This window comes from Rhinoderma darwinii, chromosome 1 (assembly GCF_050947455.1).
Source record: "Rhinoderma darwinii isolate aRhiDar2 chromosome 1, aRhiDar2.hap1, whole genome shotgun sequence".
NCBI lineage: Eukaryota > Metazoa > Chordata > Amphibia > Anura > Rhinodermatidae > Rhinoderma > Rhinoderma darwinii.
The window spans coordinates 612,102,623-612,126,518 of record NC_134687.1 but is presented as its reverse complement, the minus strand read 5'-3'; the positions used below and the strand labels follow the sequence as shown (position 1 = coordinate 612,126,518).

Here is a 23,896-nt window from a genome sequence, read left to right as displayed (position 1 = left end):
AAAACTTGTGCAGGACTCCCCTCGCCAGAGGAATTGCATTATTAGCAAATACAGGGGGGGGGGGGTAATCGTCCCAAGGGTCATGGGATGGGAAACAAACACCAGGCCCTTCTGGGCTGGGTAACAAAACCGGGCTCCATAATTAAGGTCCAATTTTGATTGATGTATATCACTGTTCACCATACATTAGGCAGATCATATGGCCTTACCTGTGATCAATACCTATGTTTCTATATTTTTTTTGCAGTGCAGTGACAATATTTTGCCTGCAGGGGGTGGTGCTGAGCAGTAGAGGACCAAGGAGTGGCACAGGTACTAACTTTCATTACAGTTTTATCTGATTATTCAGTTGAGATATCACAAAACTGTATTATTGCACAGATAATACTTATATATTATTGCAAAATACCTAAAATAATAAGAAACCATTACTTAATGTTGAGGAGCATTAGTCAAAGTGGTCAAAATTATATTTTGGGCAGGGGTAAGGAAGAGTTCTAATTATGTGATTAACTTAAGGATTGACTATAAGAAGATAGCCGATGAAGTCTCCCAAAAGATTCTATCATACAGTCAGGATACATCTGAATGGAAAGTGGCGAAACCTACGGTAAATATCTATAACTTACAGGTTGTGGATACAAAACCTTCTCTGCTCCTTCTTTCACCTTCTCTCGTTTTCCATCTTTTCCCTATCTTTGTCGTCCCTTCCTTTATCATTCTTTCTTGACTTCCATTTTAATCTTGTCTGCCCTTTCCCTACTCCTTCTGGTTCTTTCTTAATTCCATCTTTTTGTCATTTTCCCTAACACTTTGTGCTTCTTCACCTTCCCTGTCATTTTCCTTTCCTGGTTTATTTTTCATTTCCTATCCTTTTTTTCTTCCTTTCCTTTTTCTTCATTTTGTCATCCCTTGTCCTTTCCCTTTCCTGCTTTTACTTTTTCCATCCCTTTGTTCTTTTCCCTTTTTCCATCACTGTGTAATTTTCAAATCCTCCTTTTTTCCTTTTTGTGATTCATTCTCTTCATTTTCTTTTCTTCATCTTCTCTATGCCCTTCTTTTGTCATTTGCCTTTCCTTCTCTTCCCTGTCCCATCCTTTTTTCTTTGAATTTCCTTCTCTTCCCTTTTCTATCCCTTTGTAATTTCCCATTCCCTTTACCCACCATTTTGTCCTTTCCCATTGTGCATCTTCCCTTTCTTCATCCTTTTGGCCTTTTCTTCTCTTCCGTTTCTTTATCCTGTTGTCCTTTCTTTCTCTTCTGTATCCTTATCCTCTTCCCTTTCCCATCCTTTTCTTCTTCCCATTTAATACTCGCTTTCCCATCCTTTTGTCCTTTCCTTTTAATCCTCTTCCCTTTCCCATCCTTTTGTCCTTCCCTTTTAATCCTCTTCCCTTCCCTTTGTCCTGCCCCTTCTAATCGCCTCCCTTTTCCATCCATTTGACCTTTCCATTTCCTTCTCTTTCCTACCCTTCATGTGTTTTTCCTTCTCTTACCTTCCATCCCACTTCACTTTTCTTTCCTCATTTCTTGATAACATATAAACCTTATGTCCATTTCAGAAAAATGTTACTGTCTCGTGGAAACCATCTAAAGAGTATTCAGGAAATATGTAAGTAGGATAGTAAAATCGCTTAAAGGAGAGCTGCAGAGAAACTGTATACTGTTCTTCTACATAATGCATTCAGTCCTTCCTTTTCTATCACTATCCCAATTAAACCTTCAGCACAAATTCTTTTGTCGTCAACTTCCTTAGTTCTGTTTCTGGGAAAGCTGGGTGATAACCAGAATGGTGGCAATTCCATCAGCCACACAGCTTTCCTACTGTCCTAAATTATAGATCTACCTAGCTATGCAGTGATAATTCCTCCATTTCCATATTTAAGAATTGCATAATCTAAAAGGGTTTTCAGCAGGGGGAAGGAAAATCTAAAAATGTAAAAAGCACCGATGCAGTACCACTGGATACCACCAGGTGGTGTAGAAACAGCTATGTCTAAAAGCTTTGCAGGGAGAGGCTGGAGCGTTTGTCTATACACAGCGGAGACGTACCTAAACTTTCCTTCACCCAGAAAAAAATAAATAAACTCCAAGCCCTAGCCCTGTACCGAAATACCATGGCCAAGGCAGAAAGGCTTCTTGGCACCTCCTCTGGCCCCCAACAATTGCCCGGCCTGCCCCCTAGCTACGATCGATATTGACTGATATAAAATAGAGGATATATGTCATGATGGGTGTGTGGACCCACTGGGCCGTACCGCCGTAGCAAGATAGCAGCTGGCCAAACAGGATACCAAGGCAAAGTCTATAGTTCGAATAAGGGTACCTGTGGCAATACAGACATTAGCGATGGCAGGCTCGGATGGGACCTTGGCAGCAGGCAGACACCAAGCACGGTGAAATACAGCAGGTGTAGTATACGACACAACACGACTCCAACTCTCTACGGCACAGGAAAAAGGTAGCACAGGGTGCAGGAACGGGAACACTGGGAACTGGGAAACACTAAGGGACCATTTGCAAAGACTAACACAGGAAAACAACAACGCTCAGGCAATGACGGAAGGGGCAGGACCCTTCTTCTAGTCCAGGGTGATCTGGGAGCAATCAGTCAAATCTAAAACATGTATGTGCTCTGGCCCTTTAAGGCAGGGAATGAGCTTGCGCACCCTAGTGGTCACTGCAGGACAGGATGGCCGCATCTGCTGGCATCTCTGGGGAGGAACACATCTGCAGGATGATAGGAGTATGCGTTGCAGTATCCCCCTTCTTACGCCCCCTATTCTTGGGGCCGGAATGAGAGAGGAACATCTTAATGAAGGAATGAGCCTTGACATTCTCCTCTGGCTCCCAGGACCTCTCTTCTGGGACAAACCCCTTCCAATCCACCAAGTAAAAGGCTTTTCCTCTTGAAGTCCAAGATCTCCTTGACCTCGAATACATCGGCAAAACTGCTGGGGGCAACTGCAGGGCTAAGAGTCGGACCAAAGGCTTCAGAAGAGACGCGAAAGCAGTTGGGGATTCTGAGGGTAGCGGGCAGCCGAAGCTTATAAGAGACCGGGTTGATCCGCTGGAGGATCTCAAAGGGTCCGAGGAACCTGGGAGCGAATTTGCACGATGGCATCCTCCGCCGGATATTTCTTGAGGAGAGCCAGACCTTGATACCCAGAAGAAACTGAAGATGCTCTCTTCTCCTTGTGTCTGCCTTTCACTTCATGCGGTCGACCGCCAGCAGAATAGAGGATCGGGTTTGCTGCCAGATCTGTAGGAAGTCCCTGAATGTAGAGTCATCAGCGACATAACGGACACCGGGAGAGGGATTCGTGGGTGTTGGCCGTAAACAATGAAGAATGGTGTGGTTCTTGTGAACTCGCTAGTATGGTTCTTATAAGAGAACTCGGCCCAAGGAAGAAGCTGCACCCAGTCATCATGCTGCCTGGAGATGAAGTGTCGTAGGTAGTTCTCCATGATCTGATTGATACTCTCGACTTGACCATTGGACTGGGGATGGTAGGCTGAGGAAAAGTCCAACTTTATATCGAGGAGTTTACAGAGGGCTCTCCAGAACTTTGAGGTGAACTGTCCCCTGAAATTAAGGACGAGCTTGCCATCCGAGATCTGCCATCTACCCTGGATGACCTCATTCTTCTAGCCGCCGGTATTGACATGAGGATCCGTGAACGGTCGCAAGAGGTTCGTCGGGAGGGAGGACTCCCTAGGCTGGCTCCTACATTTCAGCAACCCCTGCTGCCCTCATCAGCTGTTCTACTAGAGGAGTCTATGAAGAGGGACCATCTCAAGTTGTCTATCCAGGAGAGACAACGCAGACGCACTTCGGGACTCTGTATTGCGGCCTCGGAAGCAATCTTGTGCGTCTGTGCCCCCAAAAGCCCCAGAGCCTAGGGTTGGTTGGAAAGACAACTCTGGGTAAAGGCCTTTCTTCCAAATTGTCCATCCCCGTGACCATAGTGTCCGGTGAAAAGACGCACCGGTTCTCTGCCTATCTGGACTCTGGATCCGCAGCTAACTTCATTCAGAGAGACCTGGTAGATCTTCTCCAGTTGCTCACAACCCCCATGGAGAGGCCGTTGATCGTTGCCTCAGTGAATGGACTGCCTCTGCCCGAGCCAATTGTATCTGTGACCAAACCACAGAGGCTCCAAGTGGCATCCCTTCATTCAGAACTAGCCTCGTTCTGTCAACCTTGGCCTTCCTTGGCTTCGACTACATGCCCCAGTTATGGACTGAAATTCTGGAGAGGTTCTCCAGTGGGGTCCCAAGTGCCCCAACCGCTGCCTGGGGCAGATTCATCCGGCCGCCTCCCCAGCCTCAGTCATTGGCAGGATTGCCTTCTCACTATTCACAGTTTGCGGATGTCTCTATCCTTGCCAGAGACTCAGTCAATGTCCGCCTATATTAACGAGAATTTGGAGAGGGTTTTCGTATGAAAATCCTCCTCCCCGGCTGGGGCCGGGTTCTTCTTCGTCAAAAAGAAGAACGGATCTCTTCGACCCTGCATCGACTACTGGGGCCTCAACCAGTTCACGGTCAAAAATAGATATCCGTTGCCACTTGATTTCAGAACTTTTGGACCGCATACGAGGAGCCAAGATTGCGTGGGGCTGATCAGTAGGTGATCGTAGGTGATCAGACACGACATGCAGGCGGAAGATGTGTTGGATGAAGAGGTTGGCCAGTCGAGAAGCAGAAGGTAGGCCGGTCAGCGGAACGAAATGAGCCATCTTCGAGAATCGGTCCACCACCACCCAGACCGTAATGCATCCAGCAGAGGGAGGCAGGTCCATGACAAAGTCCATTGCTATATGCTGCCAGGGAACATTGGGCACAGGCAGCGGCTGGAACAGGCCAGCAGGTTTGGAGTGAGCAACCTTGTTAGCCGCGCACACCGTGCAGGACGAGACAAAGTACCGTGATGTCTTTGGGCAGCGTGGGCCACCCGAAATGACAGGCAATCAGGTCTCGGGTCTTACAGGCACCCGCGTGGCCTGCCAGTTAGGAACTGTGTCCCAAGCAAAGAATTCTTCCTATATCTGCGAGGCGTACAAAAGTCCTCCCGTCAAGTACTGATCAGCCCCACGCAGGTCTAGCTAAGAAAAAATCTTGGCTCCTCATATGCGGTCAAAAAGTTCTGAAATCAACTGGCAATGGATATCTATTTTTGACCGTGATCTGGTTGAGGCCCCGGTAGTCGATGCAGGGTCAAAGAGATCCGTCCTACTTTTTGACGAAGAAGAACCCGGCCCCAGCCGGGGAGGAGGATTTTCATACGAAAACCCTCTCCAAATTCTCCTTAATATAGGCGGACATAGACTGAGTCTCTGGCAAGGATAGAGGGTATACCCTTCCACGGGGAAGGGATGCATCGGGAACCAGTTCAATAGGGCACTTATACGTCCGATGTGGGGGCAGCATCTCCGCCTCCCTCTTTCTGAAGACATCCGCAAACTGTGAATAGTGAGAAGGCAATCCTGACAATGACTGAGGCTGGGCCGGATGGATCTGCCCCAGGCAGCGGTTGAGGCACTTGGGACCCCACTGGAGAACCTCTCCAGAATTCCAGAACTGGAGCATGTAGTCAAAGCCAAGGAAGGCCCAGCAGCACTAGGTTGACTTGACAGGACAAGAAAAGAGGCTAGCTCTGAATGAAGGGCTGCCACTTAGAGCCTCAGCGGTTTGGTCACAGCCACAATTGGGTCGGGCAGAGGCAGTCCATTCACCGAGGTAATGATCAATGGCCTCTCTAGGAGGGATGTGGGCAACTGGAGAAGATCCACCAGGTCTCCCTGAATGAAGTTAGCTGCGGATCCAGAGTCCAGATAGGCAGAGACCCAGTGCGTCTATCACGGTTCTCACCTGGTTCGTTTGTGGATCCTCTGTGTCGTCCGGGAGATGGTTCTAGTAACCCAGGGCAACGCTTGGCACAGCAGGTTTAGGGGCAGTCGGATGTATAGGCCAGAAGTCAGGACAGGCAGTAGACGTCGTTATGGGTATCGATATCAATAGGTCAAGGCAGGCGGCAGGCAAGGAAAGTCAAGTTCAGGCAGAGGTCAAAAACGGGAAATCCAGACAAAGGCAGAAGGCAAGAAAACAGGGAAACAGGGAACCAGGGTACAGGGAAACGGTACAGGGAAACTCACGGGGAACTTGGTTGAACAAGCAAGGATTGAGAGGAAGGAGGATCCTTAAATAGGAAGTCTAGGAATTTTGGCACACGCTGGCCCTTTAAGAAGGAAAGAGTCAGCGCGCCCTCTAGTGGCTGCAGCCGCACATTGTGGATGACGGCCGTGGTGGGAGGTGAGAGATGCAGTTACCTGACGACGCCCAGAGCCTGCAGAGCATCCGGATCGGATAAGTGGAGCTCGGGACGAGCATAAGGAAATGGAGGGTGCAGGAACCAGAGCAGAGACCGTGGAAGAGGCGGGGAACGGCGCGGCAGCCGTTACAGTGTCTTTTCACCGGACACTATGGTCACGGGGATGGACAAGTTAGAAGAAAGTCCTTCCTCACCCAAAGTGTCTCTCCAACCAATCCTAGGCTCTGGGGCTTTTGAGGGCACAGAGGCACAAGATGGCCTCCGAGGCCGCAATACAGACAGAGTCCCGAGGTGCGTCTGCGTTGTCTCTCCTGGATAGACAACTTGAGATTGTCCCTCTTCATAGACTCCTGTGGTAGAACAGCTGATGAGGGCAGCAGGGGTTGCTGAAATGTAGGAGCTGGCCTAGGGATTTCTCCCTCCGACTAACCTCTTGGGACCGCTCACGGATCTTTATGTCAATGCGGGCGGCCAGAAGAATCAGGTCATCCAGGGTAGCTGGCAGATCTCGGGTGGCAAGCTTGTCCTTAATTTCAGGGGACAGTCCATACCAGAATGTAGCCAAGGCCTCGTCGTTCCAGGTTAGTTCGGCAGCCAGGGTGCAGAACTGAATGGCGTAATCGACCACGGAGGTGTATTCCTGGCGAAGGGTCAGCAGGGATGCTGAAGCCGATGAAACTCCCGGGTTCCTCAAATATAGTAAGGAAAGTCTGTACGAGCTGCTGTAACTCACGGGTCTCTGACGTTCCCACATAGGGTTCGCCCACGCCAGGGCTTTGCCAGTGAGGAGGGAGATTATAAAGGCGATCTTTGCGTCATCAGAAGAGAAGTCCTTTGCATAGAATGTGAAGTGAATCTGGCATTGGTTCAGAAACCCCCTGCAGGTCCTCGCATCTCTATCATAGCAACGAGGTAGTGGCAGAGAAAATCGGGAGTTAGCACTGCCAGGAGGTGTAGTAGGAGGAACAGCAGAGGTAACAGGAACAGGTGCCGGGAAGGCTGCAGCTTGCGTATCCAGCCGATGTGCAATGATGTTCACCGCCTGGAGGAGTTGGTCTTGTCGTGAGCGGAGGTCTAGCATATCTGACCGCATGGCTTGTGACGTCGTCATGGTCTTGGATTGACCAGCGGGGTCCATGGCCTGAGCATACTGTCACAATGGGTGTGTGGACCCATTGAGACGTACTGCCATAGCAGGATAGCAGCTGGCCAAACAGGATACCAAGGCAAAGTCAATAGTTTGAAAATTGGGACCTGTGGCAATACAGACAAAAGCAATGGCAGGCTCGGATGGGACCTTGGCAGCAGGCAGACACCAGGCGCGGTGAAATACAGCAGGCGTAGTATACGACACAACACGACTCCAACTCTCTATGGCACAGGAACAAGGTAGCACAGGATACAGGTAGCAGGAACAGTGGGAACTGGAAAACACTAAGAGACCATTTGCAAAGGGAAAACACAACAACGCTCAGGCATGGGTGAAGGGGCAGTGCCCTTCTTATTCTTACAGTCCAGCGTGATCTGGGAGAAATCAGTCAAATCTAAAACATTTGTGTGCTCTAGCCCTTTAAGGCCAGGAATGAGCTTGATCGCACACCCCAATGTGGTCACTGCAGGACAGGACGGCCGCATCTTCTGGCATCTCTGTGGAGGAAGACATCTGCAGGATGATAGGACGTTACAATATATAGGTTTCTTGGTCCCTTTATATGTAATGTTTTTGTGTTTTTGTTTTTCGTGCAATTGCAGATATCGCGGAGAGGGAATAATTGAGGAAATCCCGGAAAAAGTTATTCCTTTTATGTATCTTGCCAAATACAGATCAAAGTGGGACAAAGCCCTAAAATCGTATTCCATTCTAGAAGATATTGATGAGGTAATTCCCTGATGTATTTAGTATATTCGTGTAAACCTGAGAACCCCACCACATACCAAAAATTGTCCAAGTTATGTTTTTCCTAATTTAACCCCACAATTTAAGGACACAGCATATTTTACATTTTTTGGCACTCCGTATTTCGAAACACCATAACCTTTTTATTTCTTCACTGATTTTGGTGTGAGGTCTTGTTTTTGCGTTTCAATGTATATTTTTTTATTATAATTTTCAGTATGTATAAAATAGTGTCTAATTTAAATAGATTTTTTTTTTAGCAGAATGTCCAAAAATTTAATTTTGATGTTTTTTTTATGCTGTTTTCTGAAAACTCAAAATTAATTGAATAAAGTTTTTTTTAAATTATTGCTTTTTTTCCTTTTCTTTATGTGTACCGTTTTTTGTTTCTTTTATAGGTTTATTTTATTCAATTTAATTTTTTTGATGTTCCACTAGGGGACTTTTAGAGTTTTTTTTATAATACATTGGAATACTTACAGTATAACAATAATAATAATAATATACACAGGCAGATGTTATGACAGACTTCAGGTATGGCATAACAGAAATTGTCTCAGAACAGCCCTAGGGGGCCCTTATTAGTCTCAGGGGTTTTGCTAAAAACATCAGCATCGTTGATTGCTATTCTGGGACGGACATTTGGGGAAAGGGATCCCCCTCAATTGTTATTGATGTATAATATATATAGATATATATACACTATATGCAGAAAAGTATTGGGACACCTCTTAATCATTGAATCCAGGTGTTCTATCCAGTCCCATTCCCACAGGTGTATAACATCCAGCACTCGCCATGCAGTCGACTTTATAAACATGTGATAGAATGGGTCGTTGTAAAGGGATCACTGAATTCCAGCGTGGTCCTGTAATAGGACGCCACCGTTGTAACAAGTAAGTTCATGACGTTTCTTCCGTCCTAGATATTCCACCATCAACTGTGAGTGATATTATTGTAAAGTGGAAGTTTTTAGGAACCGCAGAAACTCAGCCACGAAGTGGAGACCACGTAAAGTTACAGAAGGGGGTCACCAAGTGCTGAGGCACATAGTGTATAAAGTCACCAACGCTCTGCTGACCCAATAACTGCAGAGTTCAAACCACCTCTGGCATTAACATCCACACAACCACTGTGCCCGGGAGCTTCATGGCATGGGTGCAGAGCAGCTGCATGCCAGCCTTACATCACCAAGCACAATGCCAAGCATCGGGTGGAGTGGTGTAAAGCCACTGCCACTGGACTCTGGAGCAGTGGAAACGTGTTCTGTGGAGTGATGAATCGCGCTTCTCTATCTGCCAGTCTGATGGATGAGTCTCGGTTTGGTGAATGCCAGGAGAACGTTACCAGCCTGGCTGCATTGTGCCAGCTGTAAAGCTTGGTGGAGGGATAACGCTATGGGGGTGTTTTTCATGGGTCGGCCCCTTAGTTCCAGTGAAGGGAAACCATAATGCTTCAGCATACCAAGACATTTTGGACAATTGTATCTTCCAACTTTGTGGGAACAGTTTGGGGTTCGGACCTTTTCTATTATCCATGACTGTGCCCCAGTGCACAAGGTCCATAAAGACTTGGTTGGGGGAGTTTGGTGTGGAAGAACTTGACTGGCCGCACAGAGTCCTGACCTCAACCCCATCCAACACATTTGAGATGAACTAGAACAGAGATTGTGAGATAGGCCCCCTTCCCCAACATCAGTATCTGACTTCACAAATGCTCTTCTGGATGAATGGGCAAAAATTCCCACAGATACTCCAAAATCCTGGTAGAAAGTCTTGCCAGAAGGGTGGAAGAGGTTTTATCTGCAAAGGGGGGGGACCAACTCCATATTAATACCTATGGCTTTAGAATGGGATGTCATAAAAGCTCCTATAGATGTAATGTATCGGTCTCCCAATACTTTTGTCCATATAGTGTATTAAGAAACTAATCAGCACAGAATTTTAGATTTACTTAGTTATATATGTTAACTCCACCCCTTCATAAAATGTTTTGCACGCCATCACAGAAAGCAGCATTTTATTTTTATAATTTGCCAGGTGGCTACTGTTCTTTTTCATGTAGAGTACTACTAATAAAGAGTTTTCTTCTGAAGGACACGGTCATCTGTCACTCTATCGCACACGGTTATGGTATGGGGATTATCTCATCAAGAGAATTTGTGGATTTAGTTCACGTCAGGCGATATGATGGCGGAATAGTCACCACTAATTGTAAGTATCAGGAAAAAATTTTGATCCTTCTTTTGCGTCAGTCTGGGATTCCTTGGACCCACCAGAGAAGATGATTCTGAGGTCCAAATCTGCGACTTTCTAATATACTTTGGGGCAGATTTACTAAGGCCCCATGCACACAATCGTATTTTCCATCCTTAATTACGGACCCATTCATTTCTATGGGCTACGGCCACCTTTCCGTATTTTTATGGATGGGTGTCCATGCTGTAGAAATGATAAAACATGTCCTTTTTTTTGTCTGCAATTACAGCATGGACTCCCCATAGAAGTCTATGGGCGCTTCCGTAATTACGGATGGCTATGGACGTGCATCCGTAGCAGTCCATAATTACGAGAGCATTGCTCTGCAACGCCAGGGGATTACCCTAGATTCCTCAGTTTGATCCGTAAATACGAATGCATTATGGACCGTATTTACGGACACCCTTCCGTATATGCGGATGATTTACGGATGACTACAGATCCGTATTTATGGATGGATTAAAAATACGGTCGTGTGCATGGGGCCTAAGAGTGGTGTTTCATATGCCAGTCTTAGCTTTCTGCTCCGCTGGAGTAAGATGCAACAAATATATTAAGAGGTGCACGCCTATAATAAATCAGTTGCATCTTTCCGCTGGCAACAGTGTTACAGTATCGGAGACTGGAAAGAGAGACGAGGAGGGGGATGCAGCTGCAGTTTCTTTGAGTGTGTCTTCCTCATGCTGTTTTACGGACAGTGGAGGCAGAGCAGCACAAGGAAGACATTTGATTGGCTAAGAGTAGAATTTACAGCACTAACTTCATAGGAGGAATAGCCTGGCGAGAGACAGAGGGCGGCGGTTAGGCAAACTCCATGAGCTAATACATATCAATGACTGGTGGCTTGTTAGAGAGCCGTAGGGGGCGCTCTATGCTTAGCTCATATACCTGCATGTTTTTGCGGAGGGTCCTCTGTTGTCTGTTTCCCTGCACTTTGTCTTCTGTTTTGTCATTAAAATGTATGCATCTCTTCACCGTTTGCAGCTATCAGTGTGGAGTATGACAAATGCCCCGTAACCAGCTCTCGTCTCCGTGGCTACAATAATCCATGTGGATACGTGTGTTCACCACCTGAGTATGTTCACTGGCAAAATAAATTATTCCTTCTATAGATCTGTAAATAGTATGATAAAGTGGGCATGATTGGCACTTGCATTATCTTCCTCTGCCCTGAAAAAAATAATATAATTAAATTATTAATAATATTAAAGTGTAATTCCACTGTTTAGAACACTTAAAGTGAAGCTCCTCTTTAAGGCCCCATGCACACGGCCGCAATTTTGATCCGCAATTACGGACCATAATTGCAGATCAAAGTATGGACTCATTCATTTCTTTTGCCCAGTATATTTACAGGAAGGTGTCCGGGCCATAGAAATAACCCGCAAAAAATAGGGCATATCCTATTTTTGGATTTTACGGACCGTGCTCCCATACTTTATAATGGGAGCACGGCCCACAAATGCGGGTGACTGTCCACAGCTGGCCATGTGCAGGGGGCCAAAGGTTAGTTTATAGGCGTAACATGAGGCCCATGGGCCCAAGTGCAGAATCTGTAACATGGCTCCCACCTACCATGTGCCATTTGGGCACCAGGGCCTGGGTGTGACTGCTATCACGGCAACTCATATAGCGATTCCCCCAGTTATTTACAAAAGAGAATGTAATAGGTTCAATTCCTGACTATAATGTTATTGTTGAAATTGCCCCATTTCCTAGCAACATCGCTAAGAAGCGGATGGGGGCATGTGCTCCAGGAACTAAGTGTCAGTGTAAAGACATCCAGGCTCCTGCTCTGTCTGGTAAACCCCTTAGATGGCAAGGTCATTAGCGACCGCTGAATCCAAGTGGTTTTAGAGTGAGGGGGGCTACGTTTGTCACACCGTAGGCTCCCCGCGACATAATTGCGGGAAGCCGAAGGGTTTCCATGGCAGCTGGGGGCCTAACAAAAGCCCACAGGTTTGACATCAGTGTATGCCTGTTGGGCCGTGCCACTAACATGCATAATACACTACAATACAGAAGTATTGCAGTTTATTAAAAAAAAACTATCCAAAAATTGCATGGTGAAGTCCCATAGTGTGACTAAAAATAATTGTTTAAAAAAAGATCTATAACATTTATAGTAAAACAAAATAAAGCTCCAAGTAAAAAAGGTAAAAAAAAAATGTTTCCCCTTATCACGAAGAAAAAAACGCAAAAAAGAAGGGCTGTTATTGCTGTCCCCCCCCCCAAAAAAAAAGTTATATGTCAATCAATAAGTTCTGTGTACCCTAAAATAGTGGTATTAAAAAATACAACTCGTCCTGCAAAAAAAAAACAAAGCCCTCATACGGCTATGTCGACTGAAAAATAAAGGCGACGATGATAAGATTGCTTGGTCCTTAAAGAGGCTCTGTCACCAGATTTTGCAACCCCTATCTGCTATTGCAGTAGATCGGCGCTGCAATGTAGATTACAGTAACGTTTTTATTTTTAAAAAACGAGCATTTTTGGCCAAGTTATGACCATTTTTGTAGTTATGCAAATGAGGCTTGCAAAAGTCCAAGTGGGCGTGTTTACAGTAAAAGTCCAAGTGGGCGTGTATTATGTGCGTACATCGGGGCGTTTTTACTACTTTTACTAGCTGGGCGTTCTGATGAGAAGTATCATCCACTTCTCTTCAGAACGCCCAGCTTCTGGCAGTGCAGACACAGTCGTGTTCTCGAGAGATCACGCTGTGTCGTCACTCACAGGTCCTGCATCGTGTCGGACGAGCGAGGACACATCGGCACCAGAGGCTACAGTTTATTCTGCAGCAGCATCAGCGTTTGCAGGTAAGTAGCTACATCGACTTACCTGCTAACGCCGATGCTGCTGCAGAATCAACTGAAGCCTCTGGTGCCGATGTGGCCGACACGATGCAGGACCTGTGAGTGACGTCACAGATCTGCACTGCCAGAAGCTGGGCGTTCTGAAGAGAAGTGGATGATACTTCTCATCAGAAAGCCCAGCTAGTAAAAGTAGTAAACACGCCCCGATGTACGCACATAATACACGCCCACTTGGACTTTAACTTTTAAACACACCCACTTGGACTTTTGCAAGCCTCATTTGCATAACTACAAAAATGTTCATAACTTGGCCAAAAATGCTCGTTTTTTTAAAAATAAAAACGTTACTGTAATCTACATTGCAGCGCCGATCTGCTGCAATAGCAGATAGGGGTTGCAAAATCTGGTGACAGAGCCTCTTTAAAGGGGTTTTCCCACGAGAAACATTTATGACACATCCACAGGATATGTCATACATGTCAGATAGATGCGGGTCCCGCCTCTGGGACTCGCACCTATCTCCAGAACGGGGCCCCCTAAATCCCGTTCAGCCGCTGTGTGTCGCGGCTGAATGAGGTGAATTCCAACCTGAGCTACGCTGTTTCCATAACTATCATTAAAGAGGCTCTGTCACCAGATTTTGCAACCCCTATCTGCTATTGCAGCAGATCGGCGCTGCAATGTAGATTACAGTAACGTTTTTATTTTTTTTAAAACGAGCATTTTTGGCCAAGTTATGACCATTTTTGTATTTATGCAAATGAGGCTTGCAAAAGTCCAAGTGGGCGTGTTTAAAGTAAAAGTACATCTGGGCGTGTATTATGTGCGTACATCGGGGCGTTTTTACTACTTTTACTAGCTGGGCGTTCTGACGAGAAGTATCATCCACTTCTCTTCAGAACGCCCAGCTTCTGGCAGTGCAGACACACAGCGTGTTCTCGAGAGATCACGCTGTGACGTTACTCACAGGTCCTGCATCGTGTCGGCCACATCGGCACCAGAGGCTACAGTTGATTCTGCAGCAGCATCAGCGTTTGCAGGTAAGTAGCTACATCGACTTACCTGCAAACGCCGATGCTGCTGCAGAATCAACTGTAGCCTCTGGTGCCGATGTGTCCTCGCTCGTACGACACGATGCAGGACCTGTGAGTGACGTCACAGCGTGATCTCTCGAGAACACGCTGTGTCTGCACTGCCAGAAGCTGGGCGTTCTGAAGAGAAGTGGATGATACTTCTCGTCAGAACGCACAGCTAGTAAAAGAAGTAAAAACGCCCCGATGTACGCACATAATACACGCCCACTTGGACTTTTACTGTAAACACGCCCAGTTGGACTTTTGCAAGCCTCATTTGCATAAATACAAAAATGCTCATAACTTGGCCAAAAATGCTCGTTTTTAAAAAATAAAAACGTTACTGTAATCTACATTGCAGCGCCTATCTGCTGCAATAGCAGATAGGGGTTGCAAAATCTGGTGACAGAGCCTCTTTAAGTTCTACGAGACTTACGAAAACAGCGTAGCTCCGCGAGTTGCGCGGTTTACGCAACTCACGACCATATAAAAATTTTCATGGTCGGAATTTACCTCATTCAGCCTCAACACGCAGCGGCTGAACATGGTTTAGGGGGCCCCGTACTGGAGATAGGTGCGGGTCCCAGAGGCGGGACCCGCATCTATCGAACATTTATGACATATCCTGTGGATGTGTCATAAATGTCTCTCGTGGGAAAACCCCTTTAAGGCCAAAAACAAAGCTGCTTACTAAAGGATTAAAGTACACCTACCATTACAATTGTGTTTTCCTAAGAAACTCCGTAAGGCCTTAAAGGGGTTGTCCACTTTCTGAAAACTGATGACCTATCCACCGTATAGGTCATTAGTATATGATCGATGCGTGTCCGACATCCGGACCCCGCACCGATCCGCAACTTCGGCTGTCTCCGTGCACAGGATATTAGGAGCTGGAAGCAGATGGCTCCGACCAATGCATAGCGGCTGTTCGACAGAACTGCTGCTCTGTTCTTATTCACTCTTCCGGGAACATCGTCCGGCGTCCGGAGGCAGCCAGAGTGGTGAATCGGTGCGGGGTCCGGGTGTCGGACACGAACAGATCATATACTGATGACCTACCTATCTAGTGGATAGGTCATCAGTTGTCAGAAAGTAGAAAACCCCTTTAAGGCCCTATTACACGGGCCAATGATCGGGTAAGCGAGCGCTCATATATACGTTCATTCCCGATTATTGCCCTGTGTAAACAGAGCAATGATCAGCCGATAAATGAGTAAACGCTGGTTCATCTGCTGATCTGTTCTTTTATTCAGAATTCAAAATTATCGTTGTCGGCAGCACATCTCCCCGTGTAAACAGGGAAATGCGCTGCCGACATTATGAAAATGTATGGGGGCGTGCAATTGTAGTAACGAGCGCTCATTCCTATACGTATCCAATCATTGCTCTGTGTGATAGGAGCAAACGAGCGCCGATCAACAAGCTGCCTCGTTGATCGGTGCTCGTTTACACAACTCACGTTGGGTCGTGTAATAGCACCTTTACCCTCAGCACCGAAGATTATATTTTATGCTTTCCCCTCCCAAATACTTGCAAGAATCTCAGCTGCCTGCTGCCACAAAAAGGGATCAATATATATTGAACTCCTTTTTAGTGCAATAGTCTCCTTTTATAGCTGTGTACAGATCGCCCCCTAGTGGTAGCAACAGGGAAATAAAATTGTCGAAGGGGTATTCCAGCATTTAGAATTTCTCACCTATCCAGTGCGGATCTGACTGCTGGGAACCCTAGGGATCGCTGACCAATCTCCCCGGTACCCCTTAGCTGTAAGATGGCGGCATTGGAGAAGTTTGAATGGAGCAAAGGCTGAGCACGTGCAGTACCGCTCCATTCAAACTCCTAGCCGTCTTGCGGCTGTGGGGGCTGGGTCCCCCTTCTGGTCTTGACAGGGGTCCCAGTGGATGAACCCCCACCGATCTAGCATTTTTCACCTATCCGGTGGATAGGTGAACAATGCTAAAGGATAGAATACCACTTTAAATACTCTATATTAAAAAAATATATATAATAAATCGAGCACAGGAGCTTTGTCAAGTATATTAGACTATTTCCTAGTTTGCCTTTCTTCTTCTTCAACTTTCTAATGTTTAGATTTATGATGAATGTGGAGGTATTTGAGAGTTTATTGACTAAACTTATATCATTTAGGAACCCAGCACATTCCAGACTGGTGGCGTATATTCAGCCGGATCTGGGGGGGTTTACTGCCGCGTGCCATTGTGGAATCAGCTTTACCCGGTAACATCGTCGGCCTCATCAATGATGTTCGAGAAGGAATTAAAAACTTTTACACTGATGACAAAGTCAAAGGATAAAAAGTTTCCCCTATATATTTGTTTAATACAGATTAATATGATTAACACCATTCGCCTCAGGCCGACTATACACAACTCCATGCCAATCAACATGGAAGATTGTTCAGATGATTAGTTCAAGCAGCATGATATTATTATAAGAGTCCTTTAAGAAAAACATTTAAAAAAAACCATTTCATGAGCATTAATAATGTGAAAACTGTTTATGAATATCTTATTTCTATGCTGAGATATTATTGCTTAAAGTTACAAGTCGAAAGCCTGAGGCTGCACTACTGAGAGACTCTGATGACATGTCTTCTTCTGATCCCTGCCTGATGCACTGTTGTTATGGAGACCGTGTGTGAATCCAAATAAACAAATACATCGATGTACCCACACAAGATCTCTATGACAACCTGACGGATATCAGAAAAGGAAATAGTTGTCTTCAAAATCTCTCAGTAGTGCAGCCTCAGGCTTTGGGCCTGTAACTTCAGTAGATCGTATCTCAGCATAGGAGTAAGATATTCAGAAATGGTTTTCACATTTCTAATGTACATGAGGACTTTTTTTTTTATTTTTTAGCCTTTTTTTTTTTTTAAATTCTTCGTTTTTTACCTGCATTGAAACTCTTTGCCAAATGCAAACAGTTTATTGAAATCAATGTCTTGCAGAAAAAGGGGTTACTAAGAAAGACCACTTTTAAATTAGAGCATTTAATCTACCCTAATAACATTAAGCCGGTGTGCGCCAATCAGCTGGGTGGGACATCCTGCTATGCAAGCAGTGGGTACCACCCTCCCCCAACTACGGGGTCTATCATGTCTCATAAATGTTGATTTTTAAAGAATTCTGTCTTGATTCATAGTGTGATGCTGGGTTGGGCATTTTACAAGTGAATAAATGGGTCAAGAAAACCATGGTTAGCACGGCCCATGACTACAACAGACCAGGATCATCGAGAATGCGATGAGGAAATGATCCCTATAGGAACACAGAAAAGACACGTATAGGGAACTGCACCTCTCAATAAAAAAATCTTTATTACAACATAAAATAGTAGAAAATAAGACAAAGCAAAACAAAGTTAGAACTACCTAAAAATGCACAAACGTGTGAAAGACTCCAAATCCTAGCCCCAGATTGGGCTGAAAAGACAAAAACCCCACATGGAAAGATGAATTCACATACCTCTTGTATTCATTCCTCTGTCTGACCAATAACTATAGAATACAAAGGAGGAAATTAATATATTCAGTCCCACGTAACTTATTTACCCGATGTTTAACTCCCCATCGTTTTCATACAGATATAAAAAAAGAGAATAATAATAACAATCATGTGTATAAGAAGTATACATACATAATATCGGTCTAGGAGAGCTACCTTGTTCCACTACATTGGATAAACTCTAAAGCGTGGGGGCACAGATGTTTTTGGCCACGTTGTCCGATTATACCACTCCCATGGGCAACAATAAAACTTAAAGGGGAATTCCCATAGAAGGCATTTTTGGCAAATCAACATTCTATGTAGAAGTTCCAGAGAAGTCGGGGGGCTGCACATGCATGTGGCTATCTCCATTGTAGTTACGCTACTTGATAGAGAACTCATACTGCCCCGCTGTTCCTCCTATAAGAGCTTGTTCATATCTGCTTCGGAGCACCCGTCGCAAATGACATCATTTTTTCCAGACAAAATATTGCAGCATGTAGCGCTATTTTGTCCGGCAAAATAATGGACACCGTGACGGAAACTCGACGGAACCCATTAAAGTCAAAGAGTTTTGCCAGGTGCCATTGGTGTTCGTCATGCGATGGAGCGGGCAATTCCATTTTTTCATTGTTCTGCTCCTATGACGGAGCAGAACAACGGAAAACTATAAAGATGTGAACACAGCCCAACAGTGCCAGACACAGCAGCTCCAATAATGGTGCGGTCAGTAGGTTGCGGCTGTCAAAAGACATGTGTTTGTCTCTAAACTATCAGGACACAGACAAGCATGTCAGTCTTGAGGGCCAGGGGTCTTACAGAATAGACTCGCGGGCCTTAGGGCCTATTCACATCAGCGTTGGCTTTCCGTTCCGGGGTTCCGGAAACCACATCTTCCGTTTCCATCACCATGATATCAATGGTGACGGAAACATTTGCTAATGGTTTCCGTTCGTCACCATTCCGGAAGGTTTCCGTTTTAACGACGGAATCAATAACGCAGTCGACTGCACTATTGATTCCGTCAGAAAAACTGAAACCTGCCGGAATGGTGACGAACCCAAACCATTAGCAATGTTTCCGTCACCATTGATATCATGGTGATGGAAACGGAAGATGTGGTTTCAGTTTGACTTTCCGTTGCGGGGTTCACCCGACGGAAACCTCAGACGGAACCCTGGAACGGAAAGCCAACGCTGATGTGAACAGGCCTTTAGGTTGTGCACCCCTGTTCTAAAGGTTGTAGGTAAGAGCCAGGGGCGTAACTAGGAAAGACTGGGCCCCATAGCAAACATTTGACTGGGCCCCCCCCCCTCCCCTGGGTGTCACACAACTCCCCCCCCTTGTAGATAGTGCCTTTTTTACAGCCCCCCCCCTGTAGATATCTACAAAGGGGGCTGTATGGCGTTATCTACAGGGGGGCTGTATGGGGTTATCTACAGGGGGGGCTGTATGGCGTTATCTACAGGGGGGGGCTGTATGGCGTTATCTACAGGGGGGGCTGTATGGCGTTATCTACAGGGGGGGCTGTATGGCTTTATCTACAGGGGGGGCTGTATGGCGTTATCTACAGGGGGGGCCGTATGGCGTTATCTACAGGGGGGGGGGCCGTATGGCGTTATCTACAGGGGGGGCTGTATGGTGCTAATGCCATACAGCCCCCCCTGTAGGTAACGCCATACAGCCCCCCTCTGTAGGTAACGCCATACGGCCCCCCCTTGTAGATAGTGCCTTTTTTACAGCCCCCCCCCCTGTAGATATCTACAAAGGGGGCTGTATGGCGTTATCTACAGGGGGGCTGTATGGGGTTATCTACAGGGAGGGCTGTATGGCGTTATCTACAGGGGGGGGGGCTGTATGGCGTTATCTACAGGGGGGGCTGTATGGCTTTATCTACAGGGGGGGCTGTATGGCGTTATCTACAGGGGGGGCCGTATGGCGTTATCTACAGGGGGGGGCCGTATGGCGTTATCTACAGGGGGGGCTGTATGGTGCTAATGCCATACAGCCCCCCTGTAGGTAACGCCATACAGCCCCCCTCTGTAGGTAACGCCATACGGCCCCCCCTGTAGGGAACGCCATACAGCCCCCCCCCTGTAGGGAACACCATACAGCGTCCCCCCTCCCAAAAAAATCCGACCTACAGTGTGTCTTACAAAAGACGTGTATCCCCTATCCACAGGATAGGGGATACATGTGTGATCGCTGGCATTGATAGGGAGAACGGGGGACCGAAAGTCCCCCGAAGTTCTCCATGACTAACCTCTGACTTCCGGCGTCTGCGCAGCTCAATAGAAATGAAAGGAGCGCTGGTCATTCATGCGCACAAGCGCGGCCAGCGCTTCATTCATTTCTACGGAGCTGCCGACACAGACCCCGGAAGTCCGAGGTTTGTGACAGAGAACTTCAGGGGACTTTCAGTCCCCCGTTCTCCCTATCAATGCTAGCGATCACACATGTATCCCCTATACTGTGGATAGGGGATACATGTCTTTTGTTTAATGGCAGAGCGGGGAGATACCTCCCTGCTCTGCCGTAGTGTTCAGTGGCGTCCCACTGTAGCAGCCATAGCGGCTGCTAGCGGTGCCTCCGGCCATGGTGGGGGCCCGTGCCGGCGGGCAACACGAGCCCCCTCATGCCGCGGGCCCCGTAGCAGCTGCTACGGCGGTAGTTACGCCACTGGTAAGAGCTTCAATATGCAAGTCATGTCATATTTAACCATTTATGTGTAAGAACTGGATGTGTGGACATAATATTAAAAGGACAACAAATGTAAAGAAAGACTTATGTTACATAAAATAAGGACTATTGTGAATAACGTATGTATAATATAGTACGGAAATATTAATAATAATGAAGACCGTTGCCTCTGGCGTATTGGGAGGAATTTAGACATCTTATGTGGTGCCCGTTTTTCTCAAGTTTTGACAAAATGATCCCTGCAAATCATCGAAGCAAATAGAAAAACATCACTGCTCATCTGGGGATCTCTAAAGCATGGGTGGGACACGTTATGGGTGTTCATGGATTCTTTAATGTTTGGTGTCAGGTGGCTGCCACAAAAGTCCACGGATGAAAAGCCACAATTAATGCTACACAACCACATCTTCCAACACAGCCCAGACTTGGCTATCAGTGATGTTCACCAATTCAGGGGGCAAAGGTTCATCACTTATAAAGACATTGAGGAGCTGTGGTCATGACTGGTGCCCTTAAAGTAGGGGCATCTACCTAATGTTCTGGATGAATTAAACCTGCAGGAGCTATGATGAGAGTTCACTGAACAGCTCCCTGGACCGGAGTTCATGAGGTGCTATATGTAGCAGAGTCCTGTCTGTCAGTGGCTGCTCTTAGTGCCTGCTAAGTTTAACCCTTTAGGGGTATCACCCTTTAAAGTACCTCTCTCTCTAAACAAGCGCATGAACAAGTGAAGTCCACGTGTTAAATATTACTAGTGGTGCAGTTCTCAGGGGAAGGGATGGATAACTTACCTATGCCTGGCACTGCTCCAGTCCCCCTGGTGCTCTCTGCATGGAATGTCATCCAAGAGGAATCAGGACAGCACAAGGAGCCCTAGAAGGACCGGGGCAGCACAGAGAATACTAGAAGGATTGAGAAAGCACGAGAAGGACCGGGACAGCACGGAGAGCACGAGAAGGACCGGGACAGCACGGAGAGCACGAGAAGGACCGGGACAGCACGGAGAGCACGAGAAGGACCGGGACAGCACGGAGAGCACGAGAAGGACCTGGACAGCACGGAGAGCACGAGAAGGAATGGGACAGCATGGAGAGCACGAGAAGGAATGGGACAGCACGGAGAGCACGAGAAGGACCTGGACAGCACAGAGAGCACGAGAAGGACCGGGACAGCACGGAGAGCACGAGAAGGACCGGGACAGCACGAGAAGGACCGGGACAGCACGGAGAGCACGAGAAGGACCGGGACAGCACGGAGAGCACGAGAAGGACCAGGACAGCACGGAGAGCACGAGAAGGACCGGGACAGCACAGAGAGCACGAGAAGGAATGGGACAGCACGGAGAGCACGAGAAGGACCGGGACAGCACGGAGAGCACGAGAAGGACCGGGACAGCACGGAGAGCACGAGAAGGACCGGGACAGCACGGAGAGCACGAGAAGGACCGGGACAGCACGGAGAGCACGAGAAGGACCTGGACAGCACGGAGAGCACGAGAAGGAATGGGACAGCATGGAGAGCACGAGAAGGAATGGGACAGCACGGAGAGCACGAGAAGGACCTGGACAGCACAGAGAGCACGAGAAGGACCGGGACAGCACGGAGAGCACGAGAAGGACCGGGACAGCACGAGAAGGACCGGGACAGCACGGAGAGCACGAGAAGGACCGGGACAGCACGGAGAGCACGAGAAGGACCAGGACAGCACGGAGAGCACGAGAAGGACCGGGACAGCACAGAGAGCACGAGAAGGAATGGGACAGCACGGAGAGCACGAGAAGGACCGGGACAGCACGGAGAGCACGAGAAGGAATGGGACAGCACGGAGAGCACGAGAAGGACCTGGACAGCACAGAGAGCACGAGAAGGACCGGGACAGCACGGAGAGCACGAGAAGGACCCGGACAGCACGAGAAGGACCGGGACAGCACGGAGAGCACGAGAAGGACCGGGACAGCACGGAGAGCACGAGAAGGACCAGGACAGCACGGAGAGCACGAGAAGGACCGGGACAGCACGGAGAGCACGAGAAGGACCGGGACAGCATGGAGAGCACTAGAAGGACTGGGACAGCACGAGAAGGACCGGGACAGCACAGAGAGCACTAGAAGGATCAGTTGTGGACCGGGAGACCACTAGAAGAACTGGGATAGTATGTAGATCTCTAGAAGGACCGGGACAGCATTGAGAGCACTATAAGGACCGGGACAGCACTAGAAGGACCGGGACAGCACTAGAAGGACCGGGACAGCACTAGAAGGACCGGGACAGCACTAGAAGGACCGGGACAGCACGGAGAACACTAGAAGGATTAAGAAAGCACTAGAAGGATCGGCACCGCATGGAGAGCACTAGAAGGACTGGGAGAGGACGACAGCACTAGAAGGACCGGGACATAACGGAGAGCACTAGAAGGACTGGGACAGCATGGAGAGCACGAGAAGGACCTGTCACATAGGGTTCGTGGACCCACTGGGCCGTACCACCTTGGCAGCTGGCCAACAGGGTGCAGGTCAGTCTATAGTTTATATAGGGTACCTGTGGCAGCTCGGACAGTAGCAAGGCAGGCTTGGCAGGAACTAGGCAGCAGGTAGACGTCAGGCGTGGAGAAGCAGGACAGGCATGGTACACAGCTCAACACGGCACTAGTTCAGGATACAGGAAACACTGGGAGCAGGAAACACTAGGGGACCATTTGCAAGACAGACTAGAAATACAACAAAGCTCAGGCGTGGGAGGATGGGGCTGGGACCTTCTTACAGCCCAGGGTGCTCTGGACCAATTAGCTCAATCACCAACATGCTTGCGGTCTGGCTTCTCAAGTCTTGACTGAGCTCGTGAGCGCACCCTGGTGGTCACTGTGGAGCAGGACGGCTGTATGTGAAGACATCTCTTGAGAGAAGGGCGTCGACTGGATGGAAGGAGTTTGTGGTCAGCGACCACAGACGTTCCAGGACCACGACAATTCTCTGTTTTTATGGAGAGAATTATTTTAATTCAGATTGGGGATCTCCTGTACTCCTAGAAGTGCAGGCAATTCTCCAGCAAATGCTTCTGCAGGCTGCCACTAGGGGGAGCTAGCTGCATATTTCTTTATATTGCTTCTATTGCCATCATAGGAGATTGTATTAAACCATTCCCTCTGCAGCCATTTTTCAGATTTTAATTTTCGCTTTTTTCCTCGCCACGTTCCAAAAGCAATCATGTTTTTATTTTTCCGTCTATATATACGGCTTGCTTTTTGCGGAACTAGTTGTAGTTTTAACGACACCATTTATTGTACCATATACTGGAAAATATTTCCTTGTGGGC

General features: G+C 47.4%; 1 protein-coding gene across 1 annotated transcript; it reads left to right on the top strand.

Annotated features, from left to right (window-relative positions):
* The first annotated feature begins 82 nt into the window (after positions 1 to 82).
* STARD6 (StAR related lipid transfer domain containing 6) lies at positions 83 to 16,867 on the top strand. Its single transcript, XM_075847592.1, is given in 8 exon segments — positions 83 to 120; positions 520 to 610; positions 1,563 to 1,612; positions 8,087 to 8,213; positions 10,327 to 10,444; positions 11,474 to 11,564; positions 16,524 to 16,569; positions 16,571 to 16,867. Coding segments are annotated over 8 exon segments (681 nt in total). The 3' UTR covers positions 16,691 to 16,867.
* The last annotated feature ends 7,029 nt before the right edge of the window (positions 16,868 to 23,896 follow it).